The sequence below is a fragment of the Abramis brama genome (genome assembly GCF_963993115.1).
Source record: "Abramis brama genome assembly, chromosome: 3".
Taxonomy (NCBI): Eukaryota; Metazoa; Chordata; class Actinopteri; order Cypriniformes; family Leuciscidae; genus Abramis; species Abramis brama.
Window position 1 is genome coordinate 17,881,522 of NC_139965.1, and position 25,427 is coordinate 17,906,948.

The 25,427-nt window shown below is 37.2% G+C and overlaps 1 protein-coding gene across 2 annotated transcripts in view; it reads right to left on the minus strand.

The window, feature by feature from the left end:
- Positions 1 to 4,271: 4,271 nt before the first annotated feature.
- Positions 4,272 to 25,427, minus strand: part of ntrk3b (neurotrophic tyrosine kinase, receptor, type 3b) — a 125,693-nt gene continuing 104,537 nt past the window's right edge. Inside the window, exons 13-18 of one of the 2 annotated variants that reach the window (XM_084108181.1) lie at positions 19,916 to 20,046; positions 16,743 to 16,915; positions 13,519 to 13,762; positions 9,453 to 9,491; positions 7,495 to 7,653; positions 4,272 to 5,727 (exon numbers count right to left, since the gene is read on the minus strand). In XM_084108181.1, coding sequence (XP_083964307.1) covers positions 5,542 to 5,727; positions 7,495 to 7,653; positions 9,453 to 9,491; positions 13,519 to 13,762; positions 16,743 to 16,915; positions 19,916 to 20,046 — 932 coding nt within the window. In that variant the 3' untranslated portion in view covers positions 4,272 to 5,541. The remainder of the gene's footprint in view (positions 5,728 to 7,494; positions 7,654 to 9,452; positions 9,492 to 13,518; positions 13,763 to 16,742; positions 16,916 to 19,915; positions 20,047 to 25,427) is intronic. The other variant, XM_084108182.1, reaches the window with a different exon arrangement.

The following is a 25,427-nucleotide window of genomic DNA, read 5'->3' on the forward strand; positions in this document are numbered from 1 at the left end:
CGCTGGGTGCAAGATAGGGCCCAAAAGCTACGTATGCAGATGCCATAGCATTGAATAATATTGCTACATAAAACAAAATGGAAAATTGCCTAGGCCAACATATTCAAAAATTCAACTCGATCAATATCCAATAAATAACACATTTTAGACCACCATGTATAAATGCGTCTTAGTATTTAATTAATTTCCAGCTGCTTCATGAATACAGACAAGTTACCGTGATACTACCACAACATGAAAAAAAACCATTTCATTTTTCCTTTAGCATACTCAATATAGCACTTGGCAATTGTGATAAAAAAAACAAAAAACTATTCTATTTCATCATTGCAATCCATTTTCACATTCATCTTCACTAAGGGGGCAGGATAGTCCAGGTAAGGGAGTGATGCCCCCCTCCCCCCCGCCCCCAGAAGTTTATCCAACTATGATGACTTTCGCTTCTGAGAACCCCAGAAATGTGAAAAGGGTCCATTTATCAAATCAGTTAGCAAATGAGCAATGCATTTTTATATTTTATTTTAAATCACACAAGTGAAGACATGCACACGTAAGGAACACAGGGTTAAAAGGTGATTGTGCATGGTTGTGCGTGCAGTAATGTGATGTTGCCGCAGTCCACACGTCCTCTTTTAGATGGTACACACTCACTGAGCAGACATGTAGTCGAGCTGTCAGACACACACTGCAGGCAAAGCCCCTGAGGGTTACAGCCCTGGAGTGGAGCTCCCATCCCCAGTGCATTCTAATAAGCTCTCGGCAGCCTGACTCTCTGCAAACCAAGGTTAATCTAGGTGTCAACACCTGTCGTCGGAATTGGATATTGCTCTGGGGTGACATGAGCAAGCACCACATACACGTATAGTTCCCCAACGTGACTTTCCCTTTGTTCCCATTTTTCATATTTGGATCAGTCACTGGCTTTGCTTGGTTTGATTCGAAAAATGATAATAATTACAAGACCCGCCCCTTTATTTACCAGTTCTAGAAAGAGTTACACTGAATAAATTTCACACTTGATTACGGTGCAACTGTGTGCAATAATTCATACTATTCTATCATCACTAATCTAGATATATTGTTTCTAAATGGGGTCGTTCTCTTGAGAGCAATTTTCACCTGCCAAACTAAGCATTAAATATGATCATATGATATGCATCAACTGGTTACTTCTGCCAGTGCTATGCTCTAAAACTTTTAACACTGTGCCTATGAAAGGATGTAATGATTGTGAGGTGGAATTGCATACAGTTTTCAGCATTACTCATGTTTTATGTCAACATTTTAAGAATTTAAAACTACAACGCTGCTAAACAGTTTAGAGATTTTGGATGGAGAAGCATTTTGTTGAGCTTGTCAGATATCTTTCTTGATATTGTATTTTCCTTTGTCACACTTGATTCAGAATGTTTTTGACTATCATATCATAATTACATTTTTGGTGAAAACGTGAGTTTGACTGTGTAGAAGTTGCGTACTGGCCCGAGTCAAAGGAGCTGCCTCCAATTGCTGCCTCAATACTGGCTTCATACCTGTTATTATTTCGTTAATACTAATATAGAGTGTTCTAAGGTAGAATAATAACTCAAATGTATTACAATCCATATTTTGTTGCGTTTGTGAAGCCAATACTGCATCTGGTGACTGTGAAGGGCCATGCAAGATGTTCAACTTCACTTTCATGTTCATCAAACCATTCTGTCACGAGTCTTGCTGTGTGTTTTGGTGCATTATCATGCTGATACACAACACCCCGATCAGAGTACAATGTTTGAACCATTAGGTGAACATGGTCCTCCAGAATGGCTCTGTAGTCAAGCACAGTAAGGAATGCCATGATATTGCAGCCCAAACCATTACTGATCCACCACTGTGCTTCACAGTCTGGCTGTTAAGCCTCTTTAGGGCTTCTACACTCCGTAACTCTCACGGATGTGGGAATTAAGAAAGACAGTGAAGGTGGTTCATCAGAGAACAATACATGTTTCACATTGTCCACAGCCCAAGATTTGCATTGTTGGCACCAATGAAACCGGCATTTGGCATTGCCATGAGTGACCAAAGGTTTGGCTACAGCAGCCCGACCATGAATATTGACTATGTGGAGTTTTGATGGAAACCGGAGACTCGAGGTGGAGTTGGGCAGCTGTTGTTTTATGTTTTTTGGATACAATCCGGGTCAGTACCTGGACATCCCTTTCAGAAAGCTTCCTCTTGCGTTGACAGTTACGCCTGTTGGATGTGGTTCGTCCTTGTGTGATTGTATGCCGCTAATTACCCTGGATACAATAGCTCTCAATACACCACAAAGACTTGCTGTCCCGGTCACAGATGAGCCAGCGGGACATGCACCAACAATTTGTCCTATTTTGAACTCTGATATGTCTCCCATTATGTTGTGTGGATTGCAATATTTTATGTACAGCTGTGCTATTGCTCTGCTAAATCAACCTTCACACTCTGCTCTTACTAATGGAATGTAAAATAAGTGAAGATTGGCCCCCAGGCCGCGCATATATATAGGTGTGTAGCCTTATACACTAAATTGGCCAGTGTTTCAGTTTTATTGTCCAACCCCTGTAGGTTTAGTGCTCAATCTGTGCACCCTTAAAGGGATAGTTCATCCAAAAATGAAAAGTCTGTCATCATTTACTCACCATTTACTTATTCCAAACCTGTATAAATTTCTTTAGTAGCTGAACACAAAAGAAGATATTTTAAAGAATGTTGGTAACAAGACAGTTGATGGGCCCCATTGACTTCCAAAGTAGGAAAAAAATACTATGGAAGTCAATGGGGTCCATCAACTGTTTGATTACTGACATTCTGTAAAATATCGTCTTTTGTTTTCAGCAGTATGTAATTCATACATGTTTGGAACAACTTGAGGATGATTAAATGATGACAGAATTTTCATTTTTGGTTGAACTATCCCTTTAAGGAACTCAAAAGTGACACTGAAACAGCTAGGGTTTACAATGTTCCCTGAAAGCCCATCCTTCATTATGATAACACCATTGACAGGCAACATCTTCATCTGCCTGAAGCAATCACATCCAGCTAAGCTTGAGTGGCTCATACATACAGAGTTCCAGTTAGGGGTAGAGTGTCAAATTCTATCACTCTAAAAGCCATACGATCATCATTTGTGATGGAGAAATGATCCAGTAGCTAGAGTAATCTCTTGTTATCCAGTGGGAACTGTGATGGTTAAATTATTTCAGAACAAGGACGCAACATATTTACAGACTAAGCCCGTATGAGGAACTACAAGTATTTTCTTCATCCTTTAATTTGCACTTTGTCATGCTCCTTCCATATTGTCCATGTCCATGAATTAAATGTCCAGGTCACATTTCACACCAAACTAAGTAATTTTTTTGTGAAAAACATTTTTATTTACAGCCTTAAGAGGCTGAAAATGAACCCAATATTGATAGTTTGCATTGTAACATTTTCATGACAAGCAGATATTCCAATAATTGAATATATAATAAAATCAATATAACAAACTACCATGATGAATGAATGCATTGCATTATGTTCCACATTATGAGAATTGGAGGTTGCATGTGCTTAATTGTCATGAAATGTTACAGTGCTATTTCAAAAATCATATCCTTATTTTTTTTTTTTTAAGCAAAATATAATTTATTTTCATTTTTGAGTGAAATATATGGCCTAGGTATATTTGTAGATGGACATGCTATATGCCTGGATTGCTATGTATTAAGTGTTGACATATATCAAGTATAATGAAATATGGTAATTGCATAAATTTACATTTATACAACATTACATAGCATACAATTTTTCCATCTCAGGCATGCGAGCATATTTTACATCTAATGGTTGGATCGTGATTAACTGTTAAGCCTGACAGCCATTGCGAATGGCCTTAATTTCAACATGAATAAACTAAATGCACTGCTGAATACATGATATGATTTGCCCAATTTACGTATTTTAAAATGTCTGTTTTATTACAAGGAATTATTAAAATCTTTCAAAGAAATGGCCACATTAAAATACGTTAGCACCCACAGGCTTTTCCCGCAGATAACTGCTAGCCAGCAAGGCACTACATCAATTGTGTGGACCAACCAAGGCTGTTATTCACACTTCCCCATGCTCAATTGGCCACAACCAACTCCTCTCTCCTTTGTCACAATGGATTTCTTGACAGGTAGAGTCAAAACTAGGTTATGCCACAAATCTTCGAACGAACAATGGACTGCCTAAACACAACGAACAGAAAAGACTTCATCTGACAAGGTTCTGATATTTATTTAATACTTAATCTAAACATACATTTGAATATGTCGTTTGCAAATATCTGTGGTACTGCAAAGAGGCAAGAGAATCCGTTGACATCGAAATCCTGCTGTCAACAAGATTCGGTGTCGTATCGACAAGCATCTCAGAGAAACAGCCCCTGGAATAACATAGAACTGTTTAGCTACAGACAACAACATGAAATCGTTAACTTTAGATGCGATGGCATTTATCAAATGCTATGAAGATTGCGAAACATTAATTCAAACAGGTGTCCTTTTAGGATCTCAGTGACATCGAACCTTTGACATCGAGTTTAGTTCTTGTTTTACCACATTCAGTTTTGGTGATCAGAAAAAGTACGGCAGCATGGCTACAGACCGTGATGTGTTTTCCCTCAAACGATATTAGAGACCCTGTTTTAATAATGAGCCGCCAAGTGCTCATTTAAAGATACTGTGTGATATTTATGTTCTCTCCTGGCTGACCCTTTCTGAAGAGTAAGTCACAAAATAACCCTTGTGTCAAAAAAGAAATCAAAACACATAAAAATAAGTTAACAGGTTGACGAGAATATAAATGTACAGTATATACAATCACATACGATGAAAATATATCAACGCTTTAGTGTTCTAAAGGTTCCAAGTCGCCCGCTTAAGAGCTATAGATCATCAAATCAAAGTTGCAGGAACAAAAAAATAAAGGAGAAAGATGCTGACTGCAGCAGCGGGAAAATAATCAAAACATAATAAGGCTTTCCTCACAATATCCCAGCTGTTAAAGCAGAGCAGAACCAAAGAGCAGCCGTCTTGAAAAGATAATATATCAACAGCACTAAACATGACAGGCACCCATACTTTACCTTCCGAAATGAAACAAAATAAATAAAAATATATTCATATATGTGTATATATGCTTATAAAATGAAACACTGAAAATCATTTCTCAAACACAGTGCTGCCAATCAAAGGCAACGTTCTGCTTTCGCCACCACTTTTTAGGAAACGTTTTTCTGTCTTTGTAGAATAATTCTGTACACTATATACTGTACCAGTAAACAAAATGTAAAAGTTTGTTTTTAAATATTTTTTACTTTTTTATGTATACCCAGTGTATTGAAAAAAGTGTTGCAGGCACTTAAAGTCCATCTCCGACGTGTTGGTGTTTTTACAGTGGAGCGCCGACGCGGGAAAAGGGCTTGTTTGGTTATTCCTGGATTGTGTTCGATTCTGGTGAGAGTTGCACCATTCTGGCGTTGCACCAGTCTCAGCCAAGGATGTCCAAGTAGACAGGTGTGGCTTTTCCCAGAGCGTAAAGGACTTTCTGAATGTCTTTGATGTTTAGTCGTTGTTGCGGCTCTCTTTGCCAGCAGCCTAACATGAGGTCGTACACCTCCTTAGGACACAGGCGAGGCCTGTCTAGAACCCGACCTTGAGTAATGCATTCAATGACCTGCAAAAGAGAGAGACACAGAAATGAGCAAATGTCTGGAATTGATTTAGAGGTGATGCATGCAATTTGTTTATGCTATTTCATATGCAGGGTCAAATATAAGTAATGTTGCACACTGTGACTCGTCGTTTGAGCATCCCGACCAGGGGTGCGTTTCCCGTACGACGACGTAACTCGCTGCTTAACTACCATAGTATGAAGCATCATTGAAGAAATCAAGTAGCTAATCACGTCTGTTTCCCGAAACCGTACTGTCGCAAATTGGTCGTTCAACCACGTTGGTTAATGTCACGCAGGTGGTGGAGTAATAACTACTTTTAATGAATCTGTTTGAGATTTCGAATTAATGCGAGATGTTTTGCTATAAATTACAGACATGGCATCTGAGGACCATTTCTCATATTTCTCAGTTATTTTACTTTATTTCCAGATTCAGTCATAGGCTCGTTCTTAAGTCGTTCAAAAACGACGCTTTAAATCTCTTGACAAACTAAAAGACGTGCATGTATTCTAAATAAAAGATACAGATTGTACTGAATGTCAGCTTGCTTATTTAGCTCAAGATAAGGATTTGAGTCTACATGTCATGCAAACAAGAAACTCTTACCACTGTGGTAAATTTCTAACCAAAACTCGAGAGCTTTCGTTCGCAATGCTGTTTTGCGAATGTTCGTTGGAACTATGTTTTCGGTAAACACAGACTCGTTAAACTATGCTGATAGCGATGGAACTTGTTGCGACCATAGTTGGCTAACGATGCTTTTGGAAAACGCACCCCAGCCCGATACAGCAAAATTTCATGAAACAATGGTGAGATTTTTGAGACAAACTCCTTGTTTGTACCATTCCCATAATTCACACACAATAAACTCCCAATAGATTCAGGGGCTGTTTACACAACACCGTTTTCAACTAAAAACTAAAAACTTTTTGTGTGTTTTGACCGTTCATTTACACAACAACAGAGTTTGGGGTGCCTGAAAACGCAAACTTTTGAAAATGGGTTTCAAAGTGCAAGTTTTTGAAAAGGGTCTCCTTTTAAACAACAAAAATGAAAATCTCTGAAGATGATGACGTCATGCACATGCGTATTACGTGTTCAGTCTATAGTGTTTCATCGTCATCTAATGGGCTTGGCAGCAGAATACAGGGTTTTCAGTTGTTTTCGCGGATCCATGGGAATGGGAATCATTTTGACAATGGTGTCATCTGTACGCGGAAAACTCAAAGGAAAAACTTCTCCGTTTTAAGCATGTTGTTGTGTAAACGTACCCTCAGTGTTAAGCCGGGTTCACACTGTTGAGCCACGATTTGACAATTTTGTGAATCCTTTTGTGAAGTCTTTGATCGCTTGTTTAAAGTTCGCCAACAACTGATTAAATATCATTGCGATCAACTTTTACCTCAGACGAAATTCTGCCAGTGTCAGAAGTCATGCAGTGCGGCTTCTCTCTTACGATAACAGTCAAATCAAAAACCAATAGGAGCACATGATGATGCAATTGAGACAGCAACAAATCACCACTTTGGGCAGTTGTGGCCTGTAATGATTAGAGAGTCTGACTTGTAACCCAAAAGTCACAGGTTCGATTCTCAATACCAGCAGGAAATGACTGATTGTATGGCTAGATGTACTGTTAGCTGCTAACCTGATATCTGACAGCATGCCATGACACCCCTCCAATAGAGATCACACTCACATTCTAAAAATGTCATATTCACACTGATGTTCTAATAATGGCTTCTTTTCGCCATGTGAACATTTACCTCATTATTGGATAACTGAAACCATGGCTGTTTCCCATAGGTGAAGATCTCCCACATAATGACTCCAAAGCTCCACACATCACTCTCTGTGGAGAACTTCCTGTACATGATGCTCTCCGGAGGCATCCAGCGAATGGGCAGCATGGTGTGACCTCCCACCTAGAAGACAGATCACATCAAGCATTGCTCACACACATCTTACGTGGTATGGATGACATTTCCCGTTCTATGTAATCAAGCTAACAACTTAGCCAACTACTTTAGCTCTAACTGGTTATGAAAAGCTCTTTTGAATAACTAAAACAATATACAGTACATACGTACGTCACAATAACGCATTATTGTTATATATTGTTGTATAACGCATATTACTGGGCTCTGTGTATATTTTCAGTAATTTCAAGCAGATTATGCACTGTTTACAATCCCATCAATCAGTAGGGGAGAGACACTGTTTTGTGTGTGTGTATGTTACGCAGACCCTACTGATAGAGCACATACACCTACTGTACAAGAATGAACACTAAATATACACTACCATTACAAAATTTGGGGTCGAAAAGATGTTTGAAATGAATACTTTTATTCAGCAAGGATGCATTAAATTGCTCAAAAATGACAATTAATTTTACATTGTTACATAAATTTCTACTTTGAAACATTATATTCAAGTATTCTGGAAAATAAATATCATTGTTTCCACAAGAATATTGCACAGCACAACTGTTTTCAGCATTGATAATATTAAGAAATGTTTCTTGAGTGGCAACTCAGTCTTAAGCAGTCTTAACTCAGACTTAAGTTACTTCTTTCAAAGATAATCAGATATCTTACCGACCCCAAACTTTTAAACGGAGGTGCATGTAAATGTATATATATATATATACATTTTTAACGCTCTGCAAAACGCAAAAAAACTACATTTTTTTTTTTTTACTTTGTTCATACTTCAAAATTTAGTGCACATTTAGCTTCAACTTTTGCCACACTTTATATTTTTATGAGCCAGATCTTACCAAATTTCACTTGGAAAGATGAGGTTGTGCTCAAAAATCTATCAAATTGGGTGGCAAAAATATAACTTGGTACAAATATAGTCAAGACTAAATGCAGCAAATTCAGTGTTCAAAACCCAAACAAAATTTATTTGGAAGTGACAGAAGACTTTGTGTCCTAACTTTTTATGATTGCAAAAAATGTATATCTGTATTGTGCGTAGTCGCCTATTTTGGAGTTCTCCCCACTAGGGAGCTGGTCTCAGGGGGTTAAAGATGCAGTAAGCGATTTCTGAGAAACACTGTTGATTTTTGGAATCGACATCCAAAACAAACAAACCCTTACCCAAAAGGGTATTTCATTGCACAAACACAGACAAACAGCTGGCGCATCAGACAGCTCGTATGGATGAATCAGCTTTGATTTAAGAACAACACCAGCTTACAGCAGCATATCTTGGTTCTATGAAACAGCAAAACCAATGTTACTCATGTATCGAGCAGAAACAAAGCAAGTTTTTAGGCATTCCCGCCTCTCCAGAATTTTAACGAGGGTCCAAAAGGTCTTACCTGATCGTAACCCGATTTACACAGCCAAGACTATGTACAAACACAATATTGTTTTCAACACACATACACATACACACACCAGACATCTAACAAATATTCACAAAAGTCTTTGTTTGGGTGTTGATTCCAATTTTTTAAAGGTGCAGTAAGCAAAATCACTTGACCCATTAATACTAATATTTACTATTCTATATCTTTATATATATATATATATATATAAAAAACACCTTGCTATGTGTACTGTGCTAGACTAACTGGGACTAGTCACATCACTTGCATATTGTTGCCCTATTGTTGGTTTGATTGCTTGTATTGTTCTCCTCAGTTGTAAGTCACTTTGGGTAAAAGTGTCTGCTAAATGATTAAATGTAAATGTAAATGTAAATCGCTTACTTTTACTGCAGCCATAGTTGACAGACCATCTGAGAGGTCCTTAATGAAAGCAACAGACAGAAAGTCTTCTTCACTGCTCATGTGGAACTCTTACAGTATGTAACAGAATAAGACTTAAAAACAATACAAAACAGCTTATCGATTATCCCGACCCACTCTGTAACACTTTTTGATGTGAGAGTGTAACAAATAAACAGAACAAATCTTTAGTATTTTTAAAGCAAATAATATATTGATATTATTAGCTTTAATAATGATCTCATGTCCTTAAGTCCTCCTCTAGTTGAGCCAAATTGACTAAACAATAATGCATTAATTGTGCACGCACTCAGCTTCGATTAATATGGCTTATTCTCAAATCTATTTCTTATTCACGTCAATTCCACTACATTCATCACGTTGTGCCGGCATGAAATGCCTGTGAAGACTGCTGGGTATTGCTGGAGCCCTTCCAGCTCAGTGTGAAGTTCTCTTTGTAATTACTATTCCCTCTGTTGTTTGCCGTTACATTGATCTTACTTCCGGCTGGCAGAGAGCAGACAAATGAATGTCTACCGCCACATTAGAAATTAGCCAAGTAGGTTCCTGTGACTACTGTCCACTGCATATAGTCAATGTCTTATCGGAATCCTTGCAGCCTGTGCTCTGTAAAGGTCTGAGTCAGTTTATTTGTATTTTTACTGCTCTTATTGCATGTGCTAGTCAGGAGAGGATGCGAAACGATGGGGTGAACAGGAAGTTTCTGGAAGTTCTTAATGCGGTAACATCTCAAACTGGTAACTCAAGAGGGTAATCAACCCAAAAAAAGGTCTTCAAATAGTTACTCTGCAACAAGACATAATAGCGTCACGTTATGAATTGTGTAGTGACGTCATAAAGCAATGACACGTGAAATCACACTTTTGTACTGTATCTGGGAGTGGTTGTGTGTGTCAATGAACAAAAAGATGACAGGCATGCTATACATACTGTATTAAATTAATTTACAATATACTGTATAAAGAACCATTGCTCTATTTGTCATTTAAGCTCTGATATGTTCTCTTTAAAGAAAATTCAGCAAACTAGTGATGTAGTGAAATAAAAAGCTGTATTATACAGATTCTTCTCATGTCAGTTAATTGCAGTATACCCTGCAATGGAAACCGTTTTTGCACATTTACAAGTCACCTGACATATATGGTGTGGTATGTTTGGACAGAATACGAGACGGAGTTCTTTATTAATCTCATAAAATACCGAAGAATTACAGGAATACTGGATTCTAAACCACAAGGAAATGCCACAATCAAAGACCTTGAAGCAGATAGGAAGGAGAAACCCCCAGAAACACTTCATACTTGGCCGCTCCCAAGTATAAGGGGCTTTCCTTGCTATTAATGCTTGGATAACAGGCCTATGTCTCCTTCGCTTAAAAATAATGGTGCGGTGGCTGGGATATATAAACCTACCAACATCCGTTGCCATAATTATTGGAACGACTTATCGCGTGAGAAAAAAATAAGTTTCAGTTGCATAACATCGGTTAATGGAAACGCTGTCATTTCGCAATCGTTTTTTATCGATATTTAGAAAATATCGCAAAAGTTTTGCGCAAATCTGTAATGGAAACGCGGCTAGTGTCTTGCACGGTTGTTTGCCATTCAGAGTTAGGTGTACCTCAGTACAACAAAGTTGTGCTATGTTATAGTACATGATGACATACATGTATCTCAGCATAATTAGTAGTTCAAATGGTATTAGAGTTACTGGAAATATTCGTGTGAATTGTTGATTCACAATTTAAACTAGCCGAGTAACAGTGATCTTAATAATAGACTTACAGGAGACACGCAAACGTCCTGATCCTTAAATAATGCAAATTACTTTCAAATCCCTCATTAAGATGAGCAACTAAAATTGGTTAAGCAATCATTCAAACCACAATCCACCGCATCACCTTGGGCTTTGTGGTTGAGACTAGAACAATTAGCCTGTCATGGTAAAAAAATTATAAGCCCAATAGGAAATAAACGATTGAAAAGGGAGAGAAAAAAAAATCTCTCTGCTGATTGACCATATTTCCATTCTGTCAGCATGGAGCGGGTTTCAGGAAGAAGGCAACATGTTTTTATCTTTATTTTGGTAGTTTATAAACTGGATTACTGGCTAGTCTGTGGCTCAGTGGTAGAGGGCTAGATTGGATTATGGGTATGAAGAGCAAAGAAGCATGCTGGAGAATGGATTACAGCCCTGCTAGAGCTAGTCTCTGGGCATTTACAATTGTATACTTAGTATCAGGGGAAGCAGACTCATGCATCCATGACTGATAACAGATTTCTCCAACCATTTAAAACACTTGGCTAAATATCTAGTAGAAACAGATATTAGAATTCATAAAGAAAATCCAGGCTATTGAAAGTGATGAAATTGACATTAGCTGTTTATAATAAAAAACAAAAAAAACAAGTGACAATGTGACTTGTCCATGCCACTTGTTTATTGTGTGTCATCAGTTATTTGTGGTGAAGACACAATCGTTGACAATCTGCAGCTTATTCATGGGACCGAGCCTGTGCTGTCATTTTCCCTGAATCTGTTTACAACCATCAGCGGCTCTAAACAGAGTTATCAAAAACATCTCATGCAAAAAGATACTCGGCAAGCCATTAGGTGGCAGGAAGTCGATGTGCCACTTATAACATCTTGACGAAGGCGTTGAATTGGTCACTGATGAAAGTACCTCAATCTCTCTTCCAGTCATGCTCCGTTCCTGTGGCCAGACGCTCGAGCCCCAGAGGACAACAAACGTCAATATGACTCGCCATGTGTGGATTACGTGCTTGGCAGGATCCGCTATTTATAATCACTTGACACAGTGAACGTGTCCAATGCGGTAATAATTTCATAATCCCTCTGCTTTGTCAATATTGCAGACTGTGCATAAGTGTGCGCATGTGCGGCTGATAAAGATGTTTCTGGCCTCCGTGAGACCTTCAGCTTTCGACCGGCTTGAATGCAAAGACTCTCCACAGTCCAGTCTCTCCGAGATTTTGTTGCCCTTGCGTTTAACTAGATCTAATAGATAGCTATTGGTATTCCAAAAAATATCTTCCCTCATTTATGCTATTTATTGATGGGATTGTAAATGGAACATAATTTTACCAAAGACTTAAAATGTTCTGTCCAGGATGTTTATGCAACTCAGTTGCATGTTTATGCATAACCATAGCATCAAGGTGCAGTCGGTCTTACTTTTCGGTATCAGATTAAACCAATATACATTTTTATTTAACAGTCTTGAAGAAAAAAATTTGATGACTAAGATGTAAGACTATTCTTAGCGATTTATGCAACTGGCCCCAGTTGAATCTCTATAAACAGCTTCTTGTCATAATGTTAATGTTACCACAGAAAATAATTTAAAGTAATCCATCAATAGAAAAAAAAAAAAAAGAAGCAAAAATTATGGTTATAGTCTTGACACTTACAATGGAAGTTATCAGGTAATGCAATAAACATTAAAATACATAAAATATAAAAAACATATATTAAAGTGAGACTAAAATCGCTTGCTTTTCTTTCCAAAAGTTATGCTACAATATTTCCACTCGTGTAAAGCAAGAATGCTTTCGCTAATTTTGTCAATACAATGAAAGTCAATGGGGTCCAATGTTATTTTGAGACACAGACATTTTTCAAAATAGTCAAGAAAGTCATACAGGTTTGTACTGTAAATGACATCAGGGTAAGTAAATGATGGAATTTTCAATGTGAATTTTTTTGTGCGACCATCCCTATGTAAGTGTTTTAACAAAAAGCGTTTTTTTAAGTACATGGATTTTCCTTGATTTGAAGGTGCCTTACTGTGACCATAGTTTTTGTTTTTAACTTAATGAAATAAAATTAAACAATTTAAATATTAATTATTTTCGGTGGCAATATAGAGATCATTCAGAACCCAGGACATTCCTATACTTTTGGCCCAGAAGTGTGCACTTTAAGTCCAGAAATGGACTTGCAATGATGCTATAAAAAGTTTTTGTCAGCAAACATTAAAACGTAATTAAACTGTTGTGATACTTACCCGATAGTAATCAGAGCTGTATATGTCTCTGGACATCCCGAAGTCTCCAATTTTCACAAGCAGGCCGTTACCCACGAGGCAGTTGCGAGTGGCCAGGTCGCGGTGCACAAAATGCTGAGAGGACAGGTAGACCATGCCTGCCGCTATCTGTGAACCGATATGAAGCATCTGCGAGAGACCAAGTTCCCCGTTCGACTGCATCGGTTGGCCGTCCACGAGGATCATGGCGTCTGGACCATGGGCTCTGAAATGTGGGGAGAAAGTCATGTTGGTTACACTTGTTAGTCTTGGCAGTAATTGTCCTTCAGTGCTGAGCTACGTCCAGGTTTTTGCAATTACTTACATTTAGGATCCGAGCAGGGAAAATTGATTATGGATCAATGTAAAAGGGCAAAGGGTCAAAATGTTCAAACGCACTGCCTTATTGCTCCATAAAATAATTCCCCCTCTAATCCTTTAATCCTGTAAAGCTGTCTGATTTGAAGTGAGTAAGTCAAGGCAAAGAAAGATGTGCTTTGACTTCAACTGTGGAGAAATAAAATCACCTATTCAGTTAACTTTTTCGATTTTCTCTTCACTCAGGGAAAATGATTTTTGTCTGATTGCAGCAGCATTTGCATAAGGTGGATGTTGAAAAGGGCTCGACTGTAATTTGTGCTTCTCTTCTGGTCAGTGCCTCTTCAGCAGGGAGCTCTTCAACTGTATGTCTGAAGAACTAACAATCAGGGGCTAACAATCCAAGTGGGAGCTCTTTTTTAGAATGCAACAGTCTGGTTCCGGAAAAAAAAGAAAGAATCCTATTCATTTTCTCAATAAAGAACTTGATTTTTAACAACATTCTAAAGAGGTGATTAAGCCGCCTAAGTCAGAGTGATTTTAACATCATTTTGGAAAATTTTTAAAGATGTTTCTCATACTCACAAAGGCAGTATTTATTTGATCAAAATAAAGTCAAATCTGTAAGGTTTTGAAATACAGTATTTAACTGTTTTCTTTTTTAATATATTTCAAAATGTAATTTATTCCTGTGATGCAAAGCAGAATTTTCAGCATCATTACTCCAGTCTTCAGTGCCACATGATCCTTCAGAAATCATTCTAATATAATTATCAATGTTGAAAACTTTTGTGCTGCTTGATATTTTTATACATTATTTCTTAGAATTTTTTCTTTTGAACAGCATTTATTAATATTTTTTATCTTTCTTTTTCTTTTTTTTTTAATCATACAGATCCCAAACTTTTGAATGGTAGTGTATAATCAACAACTTAGTCATTAGTTTTATAATGTATCATCCTTTATGAGTCAATTACATACATAGTCTTTACCATTTCAAATACTTTTTTAGGTTACTTTTTATTTCAATGGTCCACTTTAGACATTCTACTACTAACTACAAGTAACTCTGCAACTACGCTGTCAACTCTCATTAGAGTATTAGTAAACTGTTAGTAGACTGTTAGGTTATGGTTAGGGTTAGTAAAATAAGTTGACATGTTGTTGCAAAGTATAGTCAGTAGAAAGCATCAACCAGCATGTCATGTCACCCAGCATGTCTGTTGGAGAAGCATCAAAATAAGTTTGATCAGATATCAAGCAGACGGTCCACTAAGACTCTAATGAGAGGTAGTTGCAAAGTTACTTATAGTTAGTAAAATGTCTAAAGTGAACCATCGAAATAGTGTTACCTTCTTTATTCTAATCAAAGCTCGGGAGTCATGAACCAAACAACCAACTCTAAGCTGAATCACAAGTTGGGATTCAACTCAGTATTTGTTGGTTACATCAAAACGTATTCCTGGAGAATATTTTTGAAATGTTTATGGAGCGAATTAATGAAAAGCTGCTGAAAAACTAGGCAGTACACTGTTGTGCAATGTTCCCCAAATTATATACACTGACTCTTCTAGTATGCTTTACATTAAGTTCTCGCTAAATCTTTTTAATTCAACACGCATATCATCTGCATTAAGCCTGGAGTCTGCTGCCAAAATCTTTTTAGTGTCCATGAAAATCAACCAGACTTCTATCATTGCAGCTTTTCAGAAAAGAATTTCATCATTTTTTTTTCTTGAAATGCTAGTCCGGCCATCTGCAGAAGTGTAAAGAAAAAATCTCACTACACAAAAGACTAATTTATTATCATCACCCATCTCTTTGCTCCCACAAGACAATCATCTCACTCCAGAACTCTGTCTGCCTTTATATTTTCACAGGTCTCCCCTGCAAATTACAATTTGCATGGCCTCAATCCATGCGACGTGCATGCAATGAACTTCAATCCTAAACTGCTATTTTGAATCTTAAGAATTTTGTGTTTCAAAACCTAGTGAGCTGTTTCAATATCGAATGCCTGCACAGGCAGCTGTCTACATAAACTGCATTGCAACCTAAATTAAACTGCATAATTTAATGATTATCAACCTTATGTGCCTAATACTTGAAAAAGATTTTAAGAGAAATATGAGACAATAACAGAACTCAATTAAGTCTCATGTGCAACGTGAGCAATAAAATGTTCCTCTGGATTGGCTCCATCCACCATATTAAATGGAATTTTTCATTGCTTGTTGCTGCGCATGATGAAATTAGATGATTCATTGAGGATACATGTGATAATCCAACATATTTTGGCCAAAATTAGGTGTCTTAGGAGCTAAAATAATTTTACTAATTACAATTTCAGACAGCCTTTGCTTAAAGAGCACCTATAATTCCAACCTAGGGTCATTGAAAATGAGTGCATGTGGCGCATTTCTGCAAAATGATATTACTGTATGTCACTTCTTGCATGTTTCACACCACTATCAGTTTTATCTGAAACTGGTTATGTGATGCAAACATCAAAATGTATTAGTTTACAAATCATTAGCTATGGTAAAAGCATTTTAAGATCATAACATAGTATTGTGCAAGGAACCGCGCAAAAATAAGTCTTGAAATTATAATCTGTCCCTGTAATCATAATTTGAGTGAAAAAGAATAAAAGTTGTTGGCATTTTACTACCTCTAATGTTCATTTGAGCTGGAAACTACAGTGAATTGTATGTGTAGGTATACTTTTGGAGCGTAAAAATTTGGGTAGAGCTTAGAGGCATGTTTTTCTAATGAACCTAGTGTGTATAATTCACATTAAAAGCAAACCTGGTAGGTAATCTGAGTTTTGAGACAAAGCTTAGTTCTTCAGGATTCATTGTTCTTTATACAACATGAAAAATAACTACCTCAGAAACTTATTGAGGTCTCCATGCTTCATGTATTCAAACACCATGATGAGAGGGTCGCCATCCACACACACGCCGTAGAACATCACAATGTGTTCGTGCTGCAGGTTGGTGAGAAGCTCAGCCTCCCGTTGAAAGTCTTTTCTGGCAGTCAAGGTTGGATCTTTGAGAGTCTGAGAGATAGAAAGTGTTTTTACTGTAGGAGATGTAAAGACAAGAACAAATGCATCGAGGGAGAGCTGGATGCCACGTTTTTACTCAAGTTGTCCTCTAGCCAAGGAGAAATGAGACGAAGGTTAGACTAATATGCCTAATTGCATTTCAGGATGTCTGCCATGAACTGAAATTAGATGAAAATGTACAACAAAAGGCCATAGCATGACTTCTCAAAACAAAAGTGGCTCAGGGACACGACTTGGCATAACAGTGTCATGTTTAAGGGCCATGACACACCAAGCCGACGGTCATCCACATGGGCCATCGCTGTCAGGCTAGTTTTAGTAATATAGACCATTGATACCTGCTGATATATACAGTTATTTCCTTACACACAGGTGCAGAACGCACATGCTAAGAGCAGATTTTTAGCCCAAATGCAGCAAAGTCGGCCTTTTGTCGACGCTAGTTCTTTGACGTTAGCTTGGTGTGTCACAGCCTTAAGGGCTAAGTTCATTGGGGAATGAACAATTTACATTTCAAATAAAATATTAACACAAACAGAAAAATATATCACAATCTAATGTCTTATTTTGCTGGATATTATTTGCATTTTCATTAACCCATGACAAAAAAACAACAATTTTCTAGGCCCTCCAAATCGCTACTAGCCTTTTCATTGTGAGTCCTGCTCCTAGCAATTAAATGGTAACTTGCCTGAACAGCACATGATGCAATTTGATTTTAATTACAGAATTCCCCTGATCTCTCTGACACAAGCAGAGGGAGACATCGGCAGAGAATGGCGTATATGACACAGATGGTGAAGCACTCATTCTGTCAGGGGATGTGTTAGCGGCATGCACTCAACACAGTCCTCCCGTGCTGTCTTTCTGTCGCAGCGTTCTACTGGGGGAACTGGCCTGACAGCCCCGGGTTCATAAGATATCCCCATGATACTGAAGCATTTTCACAGTATCTTCAGTTATCTTTATGATGTAATAGTATCAGTGGGCTCTGGTGAGGCAGTACATTGGATTAGAAGAGCAAGTTCAGATGTGGAGAGTGCTTTCCAGTGGTTAAATGATATTACTGGCCTTAAATCATTCTAGGCCAGTTCTCAGATGGTTTTGAAATAAACAAAATGTCCTTAAAATAAAGCATTTAAGTTCATTAACTGGTTCGTTTTTTATTTTAAACACATTGTGCTTGACACAAACCTTGTCGATCCTTGTTGCAAGTGAACCTGTGATCTAATTCATTCTGAAAATACTTTAACCCTGTAATATAAAAGCCTGAAATATGAAATAACAGTAAAAAAAATATCACTTTTTTTTTATATTTATATGGGCAAAAAGTAAGATGAATATAAGGCAAATCAATGAGATATTTATAACAGCATAGCAGACTACTTACATAAAAGGCATATAAATATCATTTGACCCTCTATATCTCCCAACAATGTCTTATTCAAATTATATTTAATGTTTAGTTTTATGGCAAAAAATAATTGCAGTGCAATTAAATGATGATTGAGAGATGGTCATATATGTTCCTGGAAAGCCTCATGTAAGTGTACATCTTGAAATATTGCTAAAAATAAATTAGTTTATTCTCACAGAAAAACAAACAAACACACATGACCCACAACCTGAAGGGGGGCGTTTCTAGAATTATACTAAAAGGCCATAAACTATCAATCAGATGACAGAATAATTTACTAGACTGTGTACAACAGGTTTTGACCATGTTGACAATTTAGGTGCCTTAGGGGCCATTTACACGCCACGCCATTGTCTTGTAAATGAACAGCCGTTTTCAACAAAGTTTTTAGAAGACAATGGCGTTTTGGGGGCCTGAAAATGCGAATTTTTGAAAACGTGTTTCAAAGTGCAAGTTTTTGAAAACGATATCCTTATTGTCACCGTGTACATGACACAAACTTGAATTTGTGAAAACGGTGATGTCATACACATGCATATTACATGTTCAGTCTATAGACCTTATGTAGCCCCGCCCCTTTTCAGCGCTGCGCTCGTTGTCTTTTGACTTCCGGTCTGTATTTTCACAGCGATCTTGTGTATTTACGAATGAACGGCTCGTTTTAATCTTCCCGGTCTTTTTTGATCTTCGTTTTAATGTCTACTGACATTTGTTAAGACATCTGCTTTAAACATTACAATCCTTAACTTTTGTTAACTTTACATTAATTAAATCCACTTCAAAAGCTAATTACTCCTGGACAGCAATGCCATAGAAATATACAGAGTGACCGCAAAAACAGAAGTTCAAAGACAATATTCTAAAGATGGTGGCGCCCTCGTTTCTCTGACGCATAAGGTCTATAGCCGCGTAGTGTCTTTTTACAAGTGACATAGCCAACTTCTGGCCTGGCATGAATAATACAGTGTTTTTGTTCAGTTTGAATGGGGATCGTTATGACAGCGTTGTTATCTGTGCACAAAAAATAAATAAAAAAATGCGAACGCAAAACCGTTTTTAGTATATCGTTCTCGTTTCAATGTACCCATAGAAAAGTCAAATGTGATACAGTAGGCTTTAAGGAGTTAAATATGGGGTTAAATGAGTCTGCAAAGTAGTTTCCTAAACACTGATCCTGACTATGCACAATTAAATGGTTATGTACAAACCAGTAAGAACACAAAAACGGCATTCACACTTACTTCAGATTAAACAAGAAAAAGATGGATTTTATCTACTGGTGCTTGATTTTATCTATTGAGAACAGATCTGGATTGTCAAAAGTGGGTGTGACAAAGCCTAGTTGAATGTACAGCTGTTTCAGAGAAAAAAGTTTTACATTTTGATCAAAGATTTTGAAGACAAACTTTTTTTTTAGATGAATTGTGCGCAGGCCAGGAAGGTGCATTTACTTTCATAATGCACACTCCTGGTAATGGAATATAGTGCACAGGAGAAGTGCATCTATTCTTAGAGAAGTCAGAGCAAAGAAAAAGCCAGAAGAAGGTGCTTTTAACTGCAAAATCATGCCTCACCTTCACAGCCACCAGCATCTTATCTTTGGTGGGGCTGAGGTTGTAACATTCAGCCAGAAACACCTTCCCAAAAGCTCCCTCGCCAAGCTCCCTCTTCAGAACAATGTCCCTTCGTTTAATATGCTGCACGTCTGAAAGAGAAATACAGAAAGGGAGAGAAAACCATAATGGTTATTAAAGTTTTGTGTGTCAGGGTCATAAGTTCACAGTGGTGTAGCAATATGAAAATGGATTGTGAAAGGATACTGCCTTAAAGAAATACCACCTCAACCGAACCTGCTCGACGCGCAAGAACAAACCTCATTGGTTGTTGCATGAGAACCTTACACGTCAAGCAAACATGCTTGAGCTTCCGTTTACCACAACAGATGTGTGAGTTGATGAATGATGAACGTGAATAAAAGCCTAAAATAAATCTGTTCATCATTTAAAGTGATCGTGTCTCGCTTTGGACTAAACCGCTCAATTCATAAGGATTAGTTTTACGATTCTTTATGAACTTTTTGAAGCGTCAAAGTGGTAGTTGTGTAGCTTGTCAATGGAGGGACAGATTTCAGATTTCATTCAAATATCTTCATTTGTGATTCAAAGATGAACGAAAGACTTATGGGTTTGGAATGACATGAGGGTGAGTAAATGATGTCAGAATGTTTATTTTTGGGTGAACTAACCCTTTAAACTTATTTTAAGTTTTTCATCTAATATTTATTTTATTTTATTTATGCTTCATTTCAATTAATTTTTTCTAATTGTTTTAGTTTGCCAGTACAACACTGGGAATGGTTCATTCAAAAAATAAAAATTCTTACATTATTCACTCACTCTCATGTCATTCCAAACCTGTATTCTATTATCACACACAAAGCTATCGTATGGCAGAATGGGGATATAGCATTATAGTATGGACTTGTTATTCTTCTATTGTGTATTTTTGTAGGTGTGATCACTACGAGTTGTTGTACAGTATGTCTTGTTTTCAGCAGAAAGCAGCATTAGGGTTGGGAAGAAGCACTGTCAGTGATTCACATCAATGTCTATAATATATGATCAAAAAATGATGATAAAGGTCCAGGCATACAATTATCCCAATAATATCATCATGAGAGACAATGTCCCTTGGGAACAGGTGGCAAAAACGAGTGCAAGCCAAATGAAATATGAGTGACAGGTTATCTGTATGCGCCCGTTGTGCATGTTGTTTACGCGTACGTGTACAAGTGTAAATAAAGGCTTCAATCGTGAGTTGTTCACATTGTGTAAAAGGTCAGTTCCTGTGCAGATGGTGTTCTAGAATTGCTGCTCACAGTCACAGCTGGATATTTTCTGCATGTTTTTTGTCTCCTCTGAGTTCTCTTTTTCAAAACAAAACGAGTGTGATGCAAATGAGAGTCAATTGTAAAAGGTCTCTTTTTGCCATCTGTTTGGAACTCACCTGGGACTTGTAATGCTTTGCCATTGTCATTTTCAATTATTTGAGTGAATTTAAAGTAGCTTAAAAGCAAAATGCTCAACCACAAAAAGGCATGAAAAAAGACCTCAATTTTTTTTTTTTTTTTTTACATTTTTCAAATACATACATCTAATTCTTTAAATTCACATAAACACATCTACTCAGTGGCCTACATGTAAGGTGAAGAGTTGTAGATATAGGTTTCTGAATGAATTATACAAACGAAACCATAGACTATTATTCACACACGATGTGAACATATCATATTGAATAGCCTGTTATAGTAAAAAAAAAAAAAAAAAAAAATCATTTGCTCAAATGATTTTTTTCGACTGCGTGAACTTGTAGTGGTTGCTATGGTGAAGACACACACAAGAGATATTGTGCATAAATATTATGTTGGTGTCATTAGTTCATGCCATTCCGAGTCAAAGCAGCGTGGTCTGCAATAAAAGAGCGCAAGTAGTCCTGTACTTATCCTGTTTTTATTAATAAGCATGTTCTGGGTAAACATAGATCCTTGCAGAAATTGGTAACGCTAATTGAAGTGTCTGTGTGTATAGGTAATGCATTAATATAATGCCTTTAATGCACTTTATAATCAACTGAATGCTCTTTTTATATAGTTGTAACCAGAGTTAATATAGTCTGATCATTTATAATGCACAATAATACATTATAATACTTTTTAGTGCACATTTGTTTAACATTTAAAGAGCATCTTGCAGGTTAGAAGACCCAACAAGTCAATGTATAGAAAAATAATGTAGGAACTAGATTTTCTTTAAAAAAAAATTATAAATACGCTACAGTGGCTTCTGGAGTCGTTTTTGTGAGAAAATTTTACTTCCGCATCTGAAAATGGGCCGGGACGATAATCCTCCTATTGAAATACAAAAACTACTGAAAACACACTGACTCACGACCGCTCTTACTGAATACCAACCTACTCTGCACTGAGCTGCGGCAGAGCACAGCACACGTCTCCCTCGTGTGACGTAAAATGACGCGATGTTGAAAAAAAGCGGTTTGTACGAGCAGTCAAAGAAACGCTCACTTTATCTACTAAATTGGTGTCCTTATGTCGTTTTAAAACATTTTAAATCCTGCATTATCTTTTCATATGGTATTTTCATACACGGTTATATATTAATTTAGATTTTTTTTTTACATGCAAGATGCTCTTTAAAGAGAATGATGCATCACAGCATATGATCAACAAGTACATCAGTGTTTGACCATTTTAAATGTTATTGTTGCATTAATAGATGAGTATTGTGGTATTACCATTTTAATGAAAATGCATTTTTCAGATGCATTACAATGTGGATAATTAATACTTTTGTAAGACACATCAGTTTCAAGTTGTGTTAATTAAAATATTTAATTTATTGACAAACTGTCACTGAAACTGAAAAGATTAAATTCAATGTAACACATTTGCTGTAAGGGCAACAAAATCGTAGTGACACTTGAGCCACTGACAGTATCGGGTATCAGGTGCTACTATCATTATTAAAGCTCGGAGATTTGAGATGCAGGGATCTAGCATACTGAAGCAGAATCAGGTCAAGTCTGGAGCACTTTCCTGTCCCCAAAAACTCATTTATATTCACTCGCTATTTCATTAAGTGGTCCGCTGGGTTTGTCCTATCCTCTAAGCGAACAATTACATGTGCACCTGCCATAGGAGTTTGGGATGGGTTAACTTAACCTTCAGCTCCCCACCCAACCGGCAAGCCCCGCTCCCCCCATAACCTATTTACCCCAATCCTGTTGTGGAAAGCCTTTGAATTAAAAAGGCAATATCCCAAGACTCACCGTCATTTATTTATTCCTCATCCTGACTGAACATGTATCAAACCCTGAAGGCTGAAATTAGGAAAGACGCACAGGCAGGTGTGTTTGCAGCAGTAAAACTCTATGATTAGAAATAGTGCTGTTCATCAAGATTGGTCAGTTAACTCTTTCCCCATCTTTGACAGAATTTTCCGTGATTTATGACCAGGGCATTCCTTAGGGTGGTGCGACTGGAAAGCGATCGTGAAAGAACCGGGGGGAACCTTCTAAAAGAGCCCAGAATCTTTGGATCAATACACAGGCGAAGAAGAAGCAGAAACGAGCGATTGAAACATACGCACGTGTGATCTAACGTGATCATCAAACATTCAACAGCTTATAAATCAAAACTGCCTAACGTTACCCAATGAAGAGGTACAGGGCTGTGGAAGCTTTGGGTGAGTTAATGGAAGTGATCTATGCCATCTATGTTTTGATCATCGTTCTGAATCCGATCTGGACGTAGTATTTAACAAAAACACGATTTTCTCAGCTTTTTGTTCAAACCCATTTCTGTGTTGCTTTTAATGAAACTTATCCATATTCAAGTGTTGATAAAAAAAAATGCATGACATTTTTTTAAAATATATATATGTTCTGAAACAAAATATACAGGGGGTCATGAAAGTTTTGTGAAAACGTTCATATTTTGAAATACGAGAGTGTGTGCAGACAAACGCTGACATTCATGAATCAGAACTTTGTCTCTATTCCATGCAAACCATTAATTCAAATAGCAAAACCAGTTTTAGCCATGAACACATGACCACTCATATTTACATATTCACAAGTTGGCCAGTATTAATTCAATCAGGACCAGGGTCGTACACCATTTAGAAGTAAATTGAGAATGTTTTTAGAATTCTTATTCAAGTCCTGAATATGAATTGAGAAAAAACAAGATGCAGAGCATTTTATTTTAAGGAAGTAAAATTGAAATATACACTGAAATTATTTTCATGATTTTCAACTCGAAAAAGACTGCATACATAAAAAAAGAAATGCACATTTGAACTTTTTTGAAAGTAGAATTAAATTGAACTGAAACTCAAAGAAATTCACCAATGTAATTAATGTCATTTTCAACTACAAAAGGAAATAAATGCTCAAAAACACCTATTCACAAATATAGCTGAACAGTTGTTATCAAGCACCTGGTTTGTGTCGTGTCCACCTTCATTGAACTTCAAATGAGGCTGGATGAGATGGTAGTCCAATTATGAGCAGTAACAATAGATCGCTTGAATCAAAATCTTTGTGAAGGTGTGCACATTCAGAGCTTCATTAAACCTGGCATGCATTCATTTACAATGCCCTTTTTCTGAGCGGATGCCTTTGTCCTCTCACACTTTAGTCTGATAAATTCAGCTTGTCATCAAATGTTACCTTGAAACAATGCAATCGAAGTAATTGTGTCCAGAACAATGACGGTGTACACAGGAGACATCGGCATAGACATATCTTCTCCAGATGTCCTAAGCAGTTCAATGTGAACAGGACACAAAACACAGTCACTGCAGGATACAAATATCAGCAGCCATTGCCGCTAATCTGATGAAGCGGGAGAAATAGACAGATATTGCAGGAGTACGATAAAACAATTGCTCTTCTCAACTGCATCTTTGAAATGGAAGGTCATTCTTTTCACTCTTGTATTTATAATTGCAGTTTTGCTCTTGCAACAAATTCATATGTGGCAGCTTAAACTTCCAACATATTAAGTTATAGCTATGTAGGCAAATGTGTTTATCATTTATGATTTTTGTTTTAATTGAGGGACATCTTATATACAATCTTATATATTTGCAGTGCACAGTCACAATCATGTATTTATAGCCTTTGTAACACATGGAGCTCATTGTAAATGCTAGTCCACTCACTTCCTCTAGGAATACTGCTACCTGAATAATGATCTTCGGTCTATTGCACGTGATCCAGCTGTATTTCCCATGACTTAAGCCAGAAACCCCAGCAGCAAATATTTCAATATTAAAGGGGCCATTGCATGAGAAATCAAATTTGCCTTTATTTTTTGACATATAAGAGGTCTTTGTACCATTAAAACACCCTGCAAGTTTTATAGCTTAAATGTCCTCTTCATTATGAGCAAAGCACTTATTTAAGCTCCAAAGCTCCAAAAGTACTAGGTTTTGTGTACTACAAAAGAGTACAAAAACGGCTCGTTATGATATTGCGGGATCTGTGACGTCAGAAACTTAAAAC